General features: G+C 51.8%; 1 protein-coding gene across 7 annotated transcripts in view; it reads right to left on the bottom strand.

The window, feature by feature from the left end:
- The window catches only part of CTIF (cap binding complex dependent translation initiation factor), a 237,028-nt gene that overhangs the window by 165,199 nt on the left and 58,646 nt on the right, over positions 1–13,183 (bottom strand). For 6 of the 7 annotated variants that reach the window (XM_079784588.1, XM_079784589.1, XM_079784587.1 and 3 more), the window contains one exon: positions 6,452–6,657. In XM_079784588.1, coding sequence (XP_079640714.1) covers positions 6,452–6,631 — 180 coding nt within the window. In that variant the 5' untranslated portion in view covers positions 6,632–6,657. Of the gene's footprint in view, positions 1–3,860; positions 3,909–6,451; positions 6,658–13,183 lie in introns of all 7 variants that reach the window. The other variant, XM_079784593.1, reaches the window with a different exon arrangement.

The raw sequence follows: 13,183 nt of genomic DNA, 5'->3' as shown, positions 1-13,183 counted from the left end.
CACCTGGTCAACACTGGCAGTGCGTGCGGACGGCTCAAGGCCTGGTCTTGTAAACTTTAGCTGGACACACCTTCCTGACTGTGGGCCAAGGGCACGACCTCTGTGCAGGAAAGGTATGCTACTACAATGCTGATGACACGGGCCAGTGCAGTGTGCTCTAGAGCAGTGCTGTCAGCAGACACAGGATGACAGCCACAAACAAGAGCCGCAGATGTAACTGTAAATGACCCAGCAGCCACATGGTAAAAAGGTCAAATTAAGCGCAATACTCCATTTTAATCTCAACATACTTAAGATAGGTAATTAACATAAAATGTATTAATGAGATATTTTATATTCTTCTCTTCACATTAAGTTTTTGAAATCCACTTAGAGCCCACGTCAATTTGCACCCACCACATTGCAAGTGCTTGCGAGCCGCATGGGATGGCTGCCATGTGGGACAGCCCAGCTGGAGGGAAATGGCAAAGGTGGCGTCCCAGTCCCCGGGGAGTCCCAGCCCTTACACCCACTTCTTGCCCATCCTGGCTCTGCACTGCAGAGGAGCTGATCCCTGCCTACTGTGTCTCCTGCCTCCTGTATCAGCTGGTTTGGCCAATGGGAGGCAGGAAGAAGGGAGAAGTCAGTCAGCTGGTTTGGCCAATGGGAGGCAGGAAGAAGGGAGAAGTCAGTCAGCTGGTTTGGCCAATGGGAGGCAGGAAGAAGGGAGAAGTCAGTCAGCTGGTTTGGCCAATGGGAGACCGGAAGAAGGGAGAAGTCAGTCAGCTGGTTTGGCCAATGGGAGATAGGAAGAAGGGAGAAGTCAGTCAGCTAGTTTGGCCAATGGGAGGCAGGAAGAAGGGAGAAGTCAGTCAGCTGGTTTGGCCAATGGGAGGCAGGAAGAAGGGAGAAGTCAGTCAGCTGGTTTGGCCAATGGGAGATAGGAAGAAGGGAGAAGTCAGTCAGCTAGTTTGGCCAATGGGAGGCAGGAAGAAGGGAGAAGTCAGTCAGCTGGTTTGGCCAATGGGAGACCGGAAGAAGGGAGAAGTCAGTCAGCTGGTTTGGCCAATGGGAGATAGGAAGAAGGGAGAAGTCAGTCAGCTAGTTTGGCCAATGGGAGACCGGAAGAAGGGAGGAGTCAGGGCATCAGCTCCCACCTCCCCCCACCTCAGGTGGCATTACCAGCAGTGACAGGGTCTCCCTCATGGCTCCAGCCCTCAGCAGGCAGCCTTCTGTGCATGACCCTGACCCTGGCTCTGGCAACACCTGTGCCTCAGGTGTAGAGGTGGTAAGGCTTCCTGCCATTAAATCTCGGGTAATTTTGCTGCTCAGCTTTTTTATCATCCGTAACCAACTCCATGCATTAAATTCCCTCTGTCTCGATATTTGCAGTCTCAAAGCATCTCCTCAAGATATTTATTAATTACAGGGGAAAAGGAAAAAAGGAGAAATCCATCAGACACCTGCTATTGAGGATAACATTGCTTGTGATAAACTCTATCAACATCACTCCCCAATACAATGGATGCCCTGAGAAGGGCACATTACCTCTGAGGTGTTCTTGCCGAAAATACACAATCTCAATCTAATCAGGACAAAACATCAGGCAATTCATATTGGGGAACTTCCTACAAAATCTGTGATCAGTACTCTTCAAAAGCATCAAGGTCTCCTGACCGGTGTGTGGCTCAGTGGTTGAGCATCGACCTATGAACCAGGGAGGTCACGGTTTGATTCCTAGTCAGGGCACATGCCGGGTTGTGAGCTCGATCCCCAGTGTGGGATGTGCAGACAGCCGATTGATGATTCCCTCTCATCATTGATGTTTTTTTCTCTCTCTCTCCCTCTCCCTTCCTCTCTGAAAGCAATAAAAATATATGTTTTTTCAAAAGTGTCAAGGTCGTGGAAGATAAGAAAAGACCAAGAGAGTTTCACAGATTGGAGGAGAATAAGGAGACACAACAATGACATGCAAACTTGGATCCTGGAATAGAACGAGGATATGAGTGGAACAACTGGTAAAATCCCGAATAAGGCCCCATTGTACCAATGTTAATTTCCTAGTTCTGATCACTGCACTGTGGTTATGTAAGACGCTCAGATTAGGGGATGCTGGGTGACAAACGGGTTCAAAGGAACACCCTGCACTATTTTTGCACCTTTACTATAAGCCTAAAATAATTTCAAAATAAAAAGTATACACATATGATATATATACATACAGGGTGGGGCAAAAGTAGATTAACAGTTATTCACATGAAAAATAATACAATAATTAATAAATAATAATACATGAACAATCTGAATTTCACACTCACAACTGCAAACCTCCGTTTGCTCCACCCTGTAAAATAAGAATCTGATAATTTCTCACCACCTCAGTAGTGGCCATGCTGCTCCGGGCCACCATCACCTCTCGCCTGGACCACCTAAATGGCTTCCTAGTCTTTAATCAGTCATACCATGTCCTTCCTCTGCTCAAAACCCTCCCGTGTCTTCCTGTCTCGCTAGAGAAAAGGCCAGAGTCCTCCCCGGGGCCAATAGGCCCTGCAGACCTGGCTCTTCTACGACATTCCACTTGCTCACTCTGCTCCCAGGGGACTGGACCCAAAGCTGTTCCTCACAGCAGGACGTGATCTGTGCCCTCGACATTCCCTCTGCCTGGAATACACATTCCCAAGTGGCCGCCCTCTCTTATCTTCTCCAAATCTTTGCTCAAAAATCCTCTTCTAAGTAAGCCTTAGGGACAGCCCAGCTCTCACACCCCTGACTGCGCCTCACTCGTGTGTATATAACCTTTTAACAGTCCAGTTCTTTGTCTCTCATCCATCTTTCCCCACCAGAAAGTAAAGAGCTAGGGGCAAAGGGATTATATGGTCCATTCTGTTAATCACTCTGTCCCAGAGCCTAGAACAGGGCCTGATAAATAAATATTAGCTCTAATTATATTTCACTATGTAGCCTAAAGTAACTAGTAGAAAAGGGCAGATTTAAACAATTGTGCTTTATGCCAAAAACCACCAAGCAATGTATAGGAGCTCATGCTAAATAAAGAAGCAAGCTAAAAACGACACGGATGCTAGAACCCCAGCTTTGTAAAAGGTATATAAAGAAAGAGTTTTACGCCAGAAATTACTAGTATATTAGCTTCTGCCATAAAATTATGCTGAACTTCTTTCTCTGTTTTCTGATTGTCTCTGTTTTTCCAAATGTTGCTTTAGAAGTAAAATAAAAATTTAACCCTTTAAAAAATAACTGGTAATCATATTAAAAAGAAATCAAGAAAATTCACATTAAATGACAAGAGACAATTTGTCCCAATACACTGGTGGCAGTGTGAATAATGGATAGTCATTTTGGAGAGCAATTTGGCAATGGCTGTTGAAATAGATTCCATTTCTCAGCATCTGCCTAAAGAAACACTTTGGAATGTGCAGGCAGAGGCATGTCCAACAGTCTTCACTGAAGTACCTTGTATTTCCAGAGGAAAATTTGAAAGTAACCTGAATGCCCATCAAAGGTGAAAGGCTGAGCTATGGGACATCCATACTATGGGCTACTGTGCGGCCATTAAACAGAACACAGCAGATATACACGCTTGGAAGACTCCCCAGGGCATACAGCTAGGGGGAAATGTGAGTTATTGAACAACATAGTTACCGGCTACAATCTATGATTTTGAAATAATACATTTCTATATGTCATTTATATAGGAAGTCGCTAAGGGAGATTCTATTGATAATATTTGAATTCTTGTGTACCATGAGAATGTATGGCTATAGTGCTTATAAATGTAAAGATATATTATTTTTTTAAAATAAGGGGAAAAATAAAATGAGTCCCCCATGGTCAACCACCCCACAGCTCCCCCTCAAACTCACTTCTTCTGTTAAGACTTTCATGGGTGGTCCACCATTGAGTGCTTCCTCCTACGAGCAAAGATGTGGGGGTTGGAGGTTCGGAGGCAAGGTGAAATGAAGGGATGGGATAAAAGGGGGATGAGGGAACAGTGAACAGGGAAGGCAGAATGAAACAACAACAACAAAAACACGAAGAAAAAGAGAAGAAAAACATTGTGAAAGAGAGACCTCCAATCTGAGTACTCGGATCCCAGCCTACCTATGGGCATCACCGGCAGGGCAGTCTGGCTAGTTCCTGTCTCTGTGTCTCAGTTGTTTCTTCTGCAGAATGGAACTATAACCCCTTTACTCCCAAGCTCAGAGAGAGGACAACTTTCAGGATACGACTTTGGGGACTTGGAATCCCATGTAGGGTAGGTACTCTTAAAATGTTTGTGTGTGGGGGTTTGATTTAAAATATGGTATCCTGAAAGTGTTGGGAAACTTAGAGTGTATACTAGTATTCTCTTGGTTACTCATCTAAAGAAATGGAAGCTCACTTTCTCCTTTCCCTCCCCTCCCCTCCCCTCCCCTCCCCTCCCCTCCCCTCCCCTCCCCTCCCCTCCCCTCCCCTCCTCTTTTCTCTCCTCCTCTCCAATCTCCTCCCCTCCAATCTCCTCCCCTCCTCTCCTCTCTTCTCCTCTCCCCTCCCCTCCACTCCCCTTCCCTCCTCTTCCTTCCACCTATCCGGCCATCCATCCATCTTTCTAGTTGGTGCTGGAGAGGGGCAGGGAGAACAAACATCGGAAGGTATTTTCCTCCCGAGTGTCAACTGTCATCTCTCAGATCCTAAGAAAATGACCTCGCCAACTGGAGGACAACATTCTTCCCCATCCCCTCAAGCTTTCTCAAGGTTTCCAAGATTCTTAACAATTTTCCTCTCCCAGGAACATTAAAGCACCACCGCAAACAGGCAGACGGGGACATTCTCTGGGGTTATTTTTGTTCTTTGTTTTTGGCTTCCATCTAAAATAGTCATCAAATTAAATAAAAACAATCAAACATGCTTTAGCAGAAAGCTTTCCCATAAGGCTGCGTCAACAGAAGCGTGTTATGTCGACACTTCTAAGCCCGGCCTTGTCCACAGTGCACCCTCCTCTGGAGCCTGTACCCCAGCTGTGTCTGTGGGGCGCATGTGGGACGGGGTGGGGTGGGATCAAGATGGAAATGTCCTTCCTTGGCCAGCAGCGCACAGCAGACCTGCCCAGTGCTCACATTCTTCCAGGAAACTTCATAAAATGCAGGACGTTCAAGGAATGCATCCAGATGTTACCAGTGGCCATGTTGTCCACGCTCTGCCTTGCAACTAACATCTATTTTTGTTGTTGTTGTTGTTTAATTTTATTATTTTTTTAATCCTCACATGAGGATTTTTTTTACTGATTTTTTTAGAGAGAAGAAGGGAGAGAGAGAGAAACATTGATCGGTTGCCTCCCATATGTGCCCCGATGAGGGATTGAACCTGTAACCTAGGTATGTGCCCTGACCAGGTATCAAACCCACAATCTTTTGGTGTATGGAACAATGATCCAACTAACTAAGCCACCCGGCCAGGGCAACAAGCATCTGTTTAAAGCCCCTCCAGATGTGGATCCAGGCGCGTGGTCAGGCCCATAGTATCCCAGGAGCAGGAACGGGCAGTGCAGGGCCCAGAGGGAGGGCACCGCTCTATCTGCTGTCCTCCTGAGGGCCCAGCAGTCACCACAGGAAGGTCAAAGTCACTGGCAGGCCCCTCCTCCCAAAATTCTCTTCCCAGGGCCTGCTTTGGAAACAGAAATCCACAAAGCATTCCTCTAGGGTGAAGCTTCATGGCTTCCTTGGACCTTCCTCCTGTAAGAACCCATTTCACCTGGAAGAACCTTTGAAAGATGCCCTTGGTGGCGGAGGCAGGCAGCACCCAGCAGGCTGGCCCCGCCCACCTGTCCATGGGCCAGCTCCTGGGGGAGATAGCTCCCAGATGCTTACGGGAGGCGGCAAGAGTGCTTCCTCCCCGTCCCAATCTTGGCCCACAGTCTTCCATCCGAGTCCACCTTCCACCCAAGACCAGGGCTGCCACAGGCTGACCAGGAGGGGGCGAGACCAGCCTGAGATCCTGGTCAGAACGCCTCAAGGGCCTCACTAGGTCTGACACAGAGCCCTGAGGGATTGCCAGAGAGACTCAATTCTGTGGCTGCCCACAACTGCCTGTATTTGAAATCAGAGAAAATATTCACAAGTCACAGCCTCTCATTGTGTGCATTTTGGATGAGCTGCAACCCCCAGATCTCTTCCAGAACATAAGCTTATAGAGGACAGGGAATAAATAGGGTAGAACACATGGTAGGTGCTCAGTACATCTGTGTTCTGTTCATCGCACGTTGGCCCAATAGGGTGGGACAGAGCAGAGGCGGGTCAGAAGGTCTGACAGGGGCTTCCTGCAGGGGTCCCATGCTGTGGGTGGGACCATCCACACCTCAGCAATCTAGGGCCAGGCAATTGGATTTAGGGTCCCCTTATCACACCCTTTGAGTTTTCCCAGGCCCTGTGCCTGCCCAGGCCCCAGCCCCTCTCCTCCTCCCTGGGGCGATGCTCACCTGGGAGATGTGGGACTGCGTTTTCTCGCTCTCACCGTCACCCTCCGTCTTGTCTGCCAGCAGCCCCTGCACCTGGTACTCGAGCACGTAGCTGTCGATGAACCGCTCCAGCTCCTCGATCTCCTGGGAGCGGCTGCTCCCAGCCTCGGAGGAGGCAGAAGCTGCCGAGGAGTTCTCCATCCCTCCAGCGCGGGCCTGGGTCAAGGCTGCGGGAGAGAAAGAGCAAGGCTCTGTGAAACAAAGCTGGAGGCGGAGGCCATGCCCTCATTAGGGTGAGGTGGATGCTGTAACTCTCCTGTGTGCAAAGGGAAACTGAGGCCCACACAAGACAGGTAACTTGCCTAGCTGACCAACATAGGAACGTGTGCGATGTTTGGGATTAGTCCATACCTACACCTTGCCATCTGGGGAAAAGCAGAAAACAGACCAAGATGACCACCCAAGCCCCATTTCCCAACATGGAGTTAAGAAACGCTGCCATAAAGCAGAATACAATAGACCACAGGCTTTGGTGTCTCTGACCCAACCATTAGGATGTGTCGGGGACCCTCAGACACAAACCCTCCAAGGAAATGCCTCCTTCTAAAGAGATGCCTTCTCTTTGGACACCAGACTCTCCCTACATTAGCTGAAGCCTGCAGGCCTGAAGTTATAAGCACAATTCTGCAGCCTCATGATGGTGCGGCGGCTCCGGGGACCCATGCTGGGCTCAGTCTGTAGGAATGTGACCTGCTTTTAATGACAGAGATGAAAGGCCTGGTGGGTGGTTTGGGAGGGCGTGGCCTAGCCATGGAGGCTGCCTGGCCACCCTGCATACCCTGGTTAGCCCTTGGGCCTTCTCTCAGATGCAACCTGGCATAACCTGGGTGGCCAGGCAGCCTCCATGGCTAGACCAGGGACACTGCTGAAATCCAACAACAGAACTGCTGTCCCTTCCCGGGCAGACTGGGTGGACCCAGCTGCTGTGGGGGCCCCGGCCAGCTGGGCCACCTCCACGTCCCTCTCCCACCCCTTGCCCACAGCTCCCACCTGTCCACCTAGAGGTGGGAAGAGCTAGAACCTTTCTTACCTCTAGGTCCCCTAGTAGGGCCCCTCCCCGTTTCCCAACAGGTTCTAAGCCAGATGGGAAGGGGCGTCAAAGTTTGTCTGGTGTCCCTTTCATTGTCTGGACATTGCTGCTCTCCAAGGGGAGTCCCCTCAGCTAGAGGACGCTGCACATGGTTTCACCAGGAGAACGCCATCTACCAACCCACTGCCACTGGGCACACAGAGGACCTGGATGTACGCCCGGAGATCCGAGACTCAAAGGGTGGCATGCGCCGGCCTCGGCTGTGACTGTTCATAACCAAGACAAGGTCCTGGTATGCTTCCAAGAACATGTGAATTCCAAAACCTTGGATTACTGAGAACTTTTTTAGAATGTAGGTATTCGCTAGTGATCAACAGACAAGGCATGGCACACTGGGTTACAGAAATCCACCAAGTTCATGAATGCTGACTCGCACACCCCTGCTGGCCTGGTCCAAGGTTGGGTTGGCGATGGTGGACATATACCTTCTGACTCCGATTTTTGGGTTTTGGCTGCTGCAAGGAGCCCAGCCTCCCTTGGACCCCAGGCCGCTGCAGGGGAGTGGATGATGCTAGAGGGAGCCAGCTCTGGGCTCCTGAGCTCAGTGGCCTTGGGGTTTGGAGCCTGCTCCATCCCAGAGGGAGTGGTCTGAGGTTTCAGGCCCAGGAGCCCTCATCAGAGTAGGGAACCCAGGTGTGAAGACTTAGGGGACAGTGGGTCTGAAGGGAGTCATTTCCGATTGGAATAAGCATGCCTAGTTGTGCAAGGCCACAGTCAGAGGTGCAGTGTGTCTAATGCCCCTTCTTCCACCTGCCATTCAAGGCCTACAGTGACCTTCCATCCCTCCCACCACCAACACCCACCTTCCGCTCCAACAGTTGCCCATGACCCTCTGCAGCCCCCTGTCTACTCCGCTGCTCGCCCCAGGCATATGTCTATGTGCTAGGCAGAACCATGAAGTGTCCTGCGTGTACACCTCCTCCCAGTTACTCAATGAAACACTGAAGGGATCTTGCAAATATAATGAAACTCCAAATCAGCAGACTTGAATATAGGGAGACTATGCAGGAGGGCCTAATTGCATGAATCTCTTAAATCTGGGTCTGGAGCTAGAGACAAAGATTCAAAGCACAAGAAAGACAGGACACACCACTGCTGGCGAGAAGGAGGGGGCACCTGCAAGGAACATAGCAGCCTCCGGGAATCTCTGGTCAGTGGCAGACAGGAGAAGGGCACCTTAGCCCTACACGCGCAAGGAAGTCAATTCTGCCAAAATCCAATGCTCTGGGAAGCAGACTTTGCTCCGCTGTGCCTCCCGACACCAACCCAGTCTGGCAAGCCTTGATTTCAGCCTCGTGATACACCGAGAGTGACTCAATTCCAGAGCTGGGAGGTAGTGTACGGCATCGCTGTAAGCCACTGAGTTTGTAGTGATGTGCTGTGCAGCAAAGGAAGACCAACATGCAAGGCTCTTTCTGCCCCTGCTTTTGCTCACACTGTGCCCCTCATCCCGAAGCACTTTCCCATTCCCTCCACCCACTGAATCCAGAGGTCCTCTCACTCACGGAATGTAGGATAGCACATCAGAGGCCACCTGGCAACAGCCCAATCCCCAGGTTTAATGGCGGCTAGTGGGAAAAGGATTCACTCGGCTCTGACCTATGGGCATGAGCACTGTGCCTTCTAATAACAGGAACAACTAACGTGCACTGAGCCCAGGTCATGTGCCAGGCATTCTTCTCAGCACTTAATATGCCTTCACCCACTTACCCCTCACAACAACTCTATGAGATCAGTATAATTATGCTACTTAGAAAACGGAGGTTCAGAGAGGTTAAGTAACTTGCCCAAGTTAGCACAGCAGAGCTCCAGGTCCACCTACACCTCACTGCCTCTTCATCCCCTCTCCTGGCAGCCTGCTCTGGCCCTCAGGACATCTCCCACCTCCCCAGGCCCCACAGTGAATTCAAGTGCTGCAATGGGACTCGGGCTCTGGAGGGCTGGGCCCGTGCCCAGCTGCTGGTCCCAGCCAGATGGCATGATAAGATTGATGTCCAGAGAGGGCTGAAAGGAGCCGCCTGCAGGAGAAGGTAGCGCCTAAGGCCATGCCTATTATTCCTCGAAGACTTCAGATCTTATCGAGGGCTTCCTGGCGCCCGCACAGGCACAGGTGCAGGCCTGGCTTTTGCAGGCACTGGCTTGGAGCTTTCCAGGAGGATGGGTGCCTGGCTCTGCCTCTAGCAGTGGCCTCTGTTCTGCTCTGTTGGGCCCTCCCGGACTCTCCCGGGCCTCTCCTGGGCATACCCTAGTCCTGTCCTGTGAGGGAGCCCCAACCCTCACAGGCTCACTGAGGAAAAGGACAGGCATTGAGACCCACTCCCACCCTGCAGAATGCTGCTGCCCAGAGGGAAAAAGAGGATGCTGGGATGCCTCCTGAGGCACATCCTCGCAGCTGCACTCCCTTCTACTCCAGCCACTGCTGCTCAATCAGGTGCATGCAGTGTAGCCGACAGCACCTGACCTCTGCCCCCTGGGCGCCTTCTGCCCGGGCACACCTGCAGGATCCCAGCTGGCACCCTGGAAGTGCCAGGAGCTAACATGCCTGGGTACACACCCCTTTTTGGTCTCCCAGATGACAATTCTGAGGTGCTGTCAACACAGTCCCTCAATGTGTCCTAGGAGATGGAGCCCCGGTGGTGACCAGATCCATATACTCCTCTGTCTGGCTCTCCCCACTCCATGTCTCTCCCCTCCCATGTCACCCCCCTTCCCATGTCACTGCCCCCCCCCCCCCCTGCCCATGTCACCCTCCCAGGGACTCCTGCTCCTGGGGTGCTCCCAGGAACTCTGCTTTCTGAGGGAAACCAGGCTAACCTGTCACCTGGGCTCCCTTCTTCATTTCAGAGTGAGTCCCAACCAGGAAGCCAGAAGCCCTCCTTCAGCACCAAAGCTCAGCTTTATCTCTGTGCACGAGAAGAGAGAGGAGGGGGGAGAGGGAGAGAGCGCTGTCCCCATGGTCCATCTCCTCAGCTATGGGGCTGGAAGTTCAGTCACTCACGCCCCATTAAAAAAAAATATATATATATATATTGTTGTTGTTGTTGTTGTTGATTTCAGAGAGGAAGGGAAAGTGAGAGATAGGAACATCAATGATGACAGAGAATCATTGATTGGCTGCCTCCTGCACACCCCACACTGGGGATCGAGCTTGCAACCCAGGCATGTGCCCTGACCAGGAATCAAATCGTGACCCCCTGGTTCATAGGTTGACACTCAACCACTGAGCCATGCTGGCTGGGCTTGTCCCAATTTTGCATCGGTAAATTATACACACCATAAAATTTAGCGTTGTCATCATTTCCAAGTGTACAAGTCAGCGGCATTAAATACACTCACGATGGTTGTAGAAGCATCATCACCATCCACCTCCAGACTTGTTCATCTTCCCAAACAGGAACTCTGTGCCCATTAAACATCACCTCCTCATTCTCCTCCTCCAGCCCCTGGCACCCACTGTTCTTCCTTCATCTCTGTGAACTTGTCTATGCTGGGAACCTCATATATAAGTGGAACCATGCAGAATTTGTCCTGTGACTGGCTTACTTCACTCATCATAATGTACTCCAGTTCATCCATGTTGTAGCATGTGTCAAGAATTTCACACCTTTTTTATGGCTAAATAACAACACAGTATACAATAATATATTGTATGTATAGATCACATTTTGTTCATCCATTCACCCATCCAAGGACATTCAGGTTGTTTCCACCTTTGTCCATGGTGAGTAATGCTGCTGTGAACACGGGTGTGCACAAATCTGTTTGCGTCTGTTTCTAATTCTTTGGGTTCATATCCAGAAGTTCCGCCCCACTTTTAAGGCAAAGAGAGTGAGGAGGTACGGAGTAAACTCTCAGGCTGGTGGAGACCAGGGAAATAAAGGGAATGAGGGTTTGCTCCGCTCCCCTCCTTCCTGGGCTTTGAGGTGTCCTCCTGGCTCAGGTTCCCATTCACAGCAAGAACAGGACGGGAAATCCCCACAGCTGGGCTGCTGGCGAAGCTGGGAGCCAGCAAGAGGAGCTTATGTTTTAATGATGAGCAAAGTGAGAAGGGGGATGGGACCAAAGGAAGAAGGAGAGAAGAGACACCTTGGCTGCAGCCATCCAGAATGCAGGACCCTGTAGCCAACCAATCCACCCCCATCCCAGGAACCCACCCTGCAGCCAACGCCCCTGACCGACCCCCCTCCCCCCCCAGCCCTCCCTCCTCAGCCCATTCCCTACCAGGTGATGGGTGTGGAGGAACAAAGAGGGAAGCAGCAGGAGTGGGGAAGGTGCTGAGGCTGCTCTTTGCGGTAAAGAGCAGGCGGTCCTGGGCCTGCAGGCACAAGGGGTGGGCCTGGGTGTGCACAGCTTTAGGAGGGATATCTGGGCCTGTGCTTCCCAGGCAGGACTTAGGCCGACCTACAGCTGTCTGGGGAAAGGGGGGGCCCACACTCTCCTCCTGGTGTTGTTAAGGGACCTCGCCCCAGCTCCAGGGGCTCGGGGCACCCCCTGCAACAGCCAATCTTGTTCTATGCTTGTCACTATAGCTCGGGGAGCCCGGCTGACTGTGTTTAAGGCCAGAAACAAAAACACCCACGTGCTTTGATGAAAAGGCGCCTTTGTCCACACTCCTGTCCTCCCTACCCAGACCCAGGTGAGCCCTCCCCTTGCTGCCTGCCCTCTGCCCAGTGGTGTGGCCTCTCTGGCAAGCAGCACTCAGCACAGGTGCTTCTGCTGACCGAAGGCACGGGGTTCCCTGCCTGAGGTCAGGAGTGTCTCTCCCCCACCCTCTGGCCCTGCAGACCCCTGAGTCTGCTACCATCCGCTAGAGGGCTGGAGGGAACGGGAGGGCCCAGAGGCAAGAGGCTGGAGCCTTCCCGGCCACTCACAGCAGCCTTTCCTCTCGCCCGGGGACAAATGGCATTAATGGCTGTAAATTTAGCCAATCCCTTTAAGAACAGCCAAGGCATTAAGAGGCATTACCTCCTCCTGCAACCCCCAGGATCAATGCAGTGACCTGCAAACAAGAGACACTTCTGCCTCTCCGCCACGGGCCCTGCTCTGGGGAATCCAGGCCCTGAAAGGAGGCAGCACGCACCCCTCACCTTCAGCAGAGCCTTTCCCTCCGCCCTCAGCACGCAGCTCACCGGGCACCACACCCTGTGGGACCTCACGGAGGAAGCCTCGGAGGGAGGGTCTCGATTCCTGCTTTCCTGACTCCTTTCTGCTTTCCTAATGCGTGGTTTTTGTTTATTGATTTTTTGTTTTGTTTTGTTTTTGCTTTTGGCTGCTGCCAGGGGCTCAGCCTCTCTCAGCCGGAGCTCAGCAGCCTTGGGGCTCGTGGGCCTGTCCATCCATGCCGGCAGGGGAGCAACTCTGGAGATGGAGGCAGGCACACTGAGCTGTGGGTGGGCAGCAGGGCCCAGCGCGCCACCACTGCTCACCTCGTGTTGAACCTCGTGCACCTCCCCTTCCCACGGCCCCTTCCCCGCCTCCTGCTGCAGCACAGCCTGGCTCCCCTGAGCTCCCCTCCACAACTGCCTCCTGCTGACCCTGTTACCCACCAGGCCATCCCCTCTCCCAGTCCCAACTCCACATGGTGCTGGCAGTTGACACCTTTG

The sequence above is a fragment of the Cnephaeus nilssonii genome (assembly GCF_951640355.1).
Source record: "Cnephaeus nilssonii genome assembly, chromosome: 11".
Classification (NCBI taxonomy): Eukaryota; Metazoa; Chordata; class Mammalia; order Chiroptera; family Vespertilionidae; genus Cnephaeus; species Cnephaeus nilssonii.
This window is presented reverse-complemented; position numbering and strand designations above follow the sequence as displayed.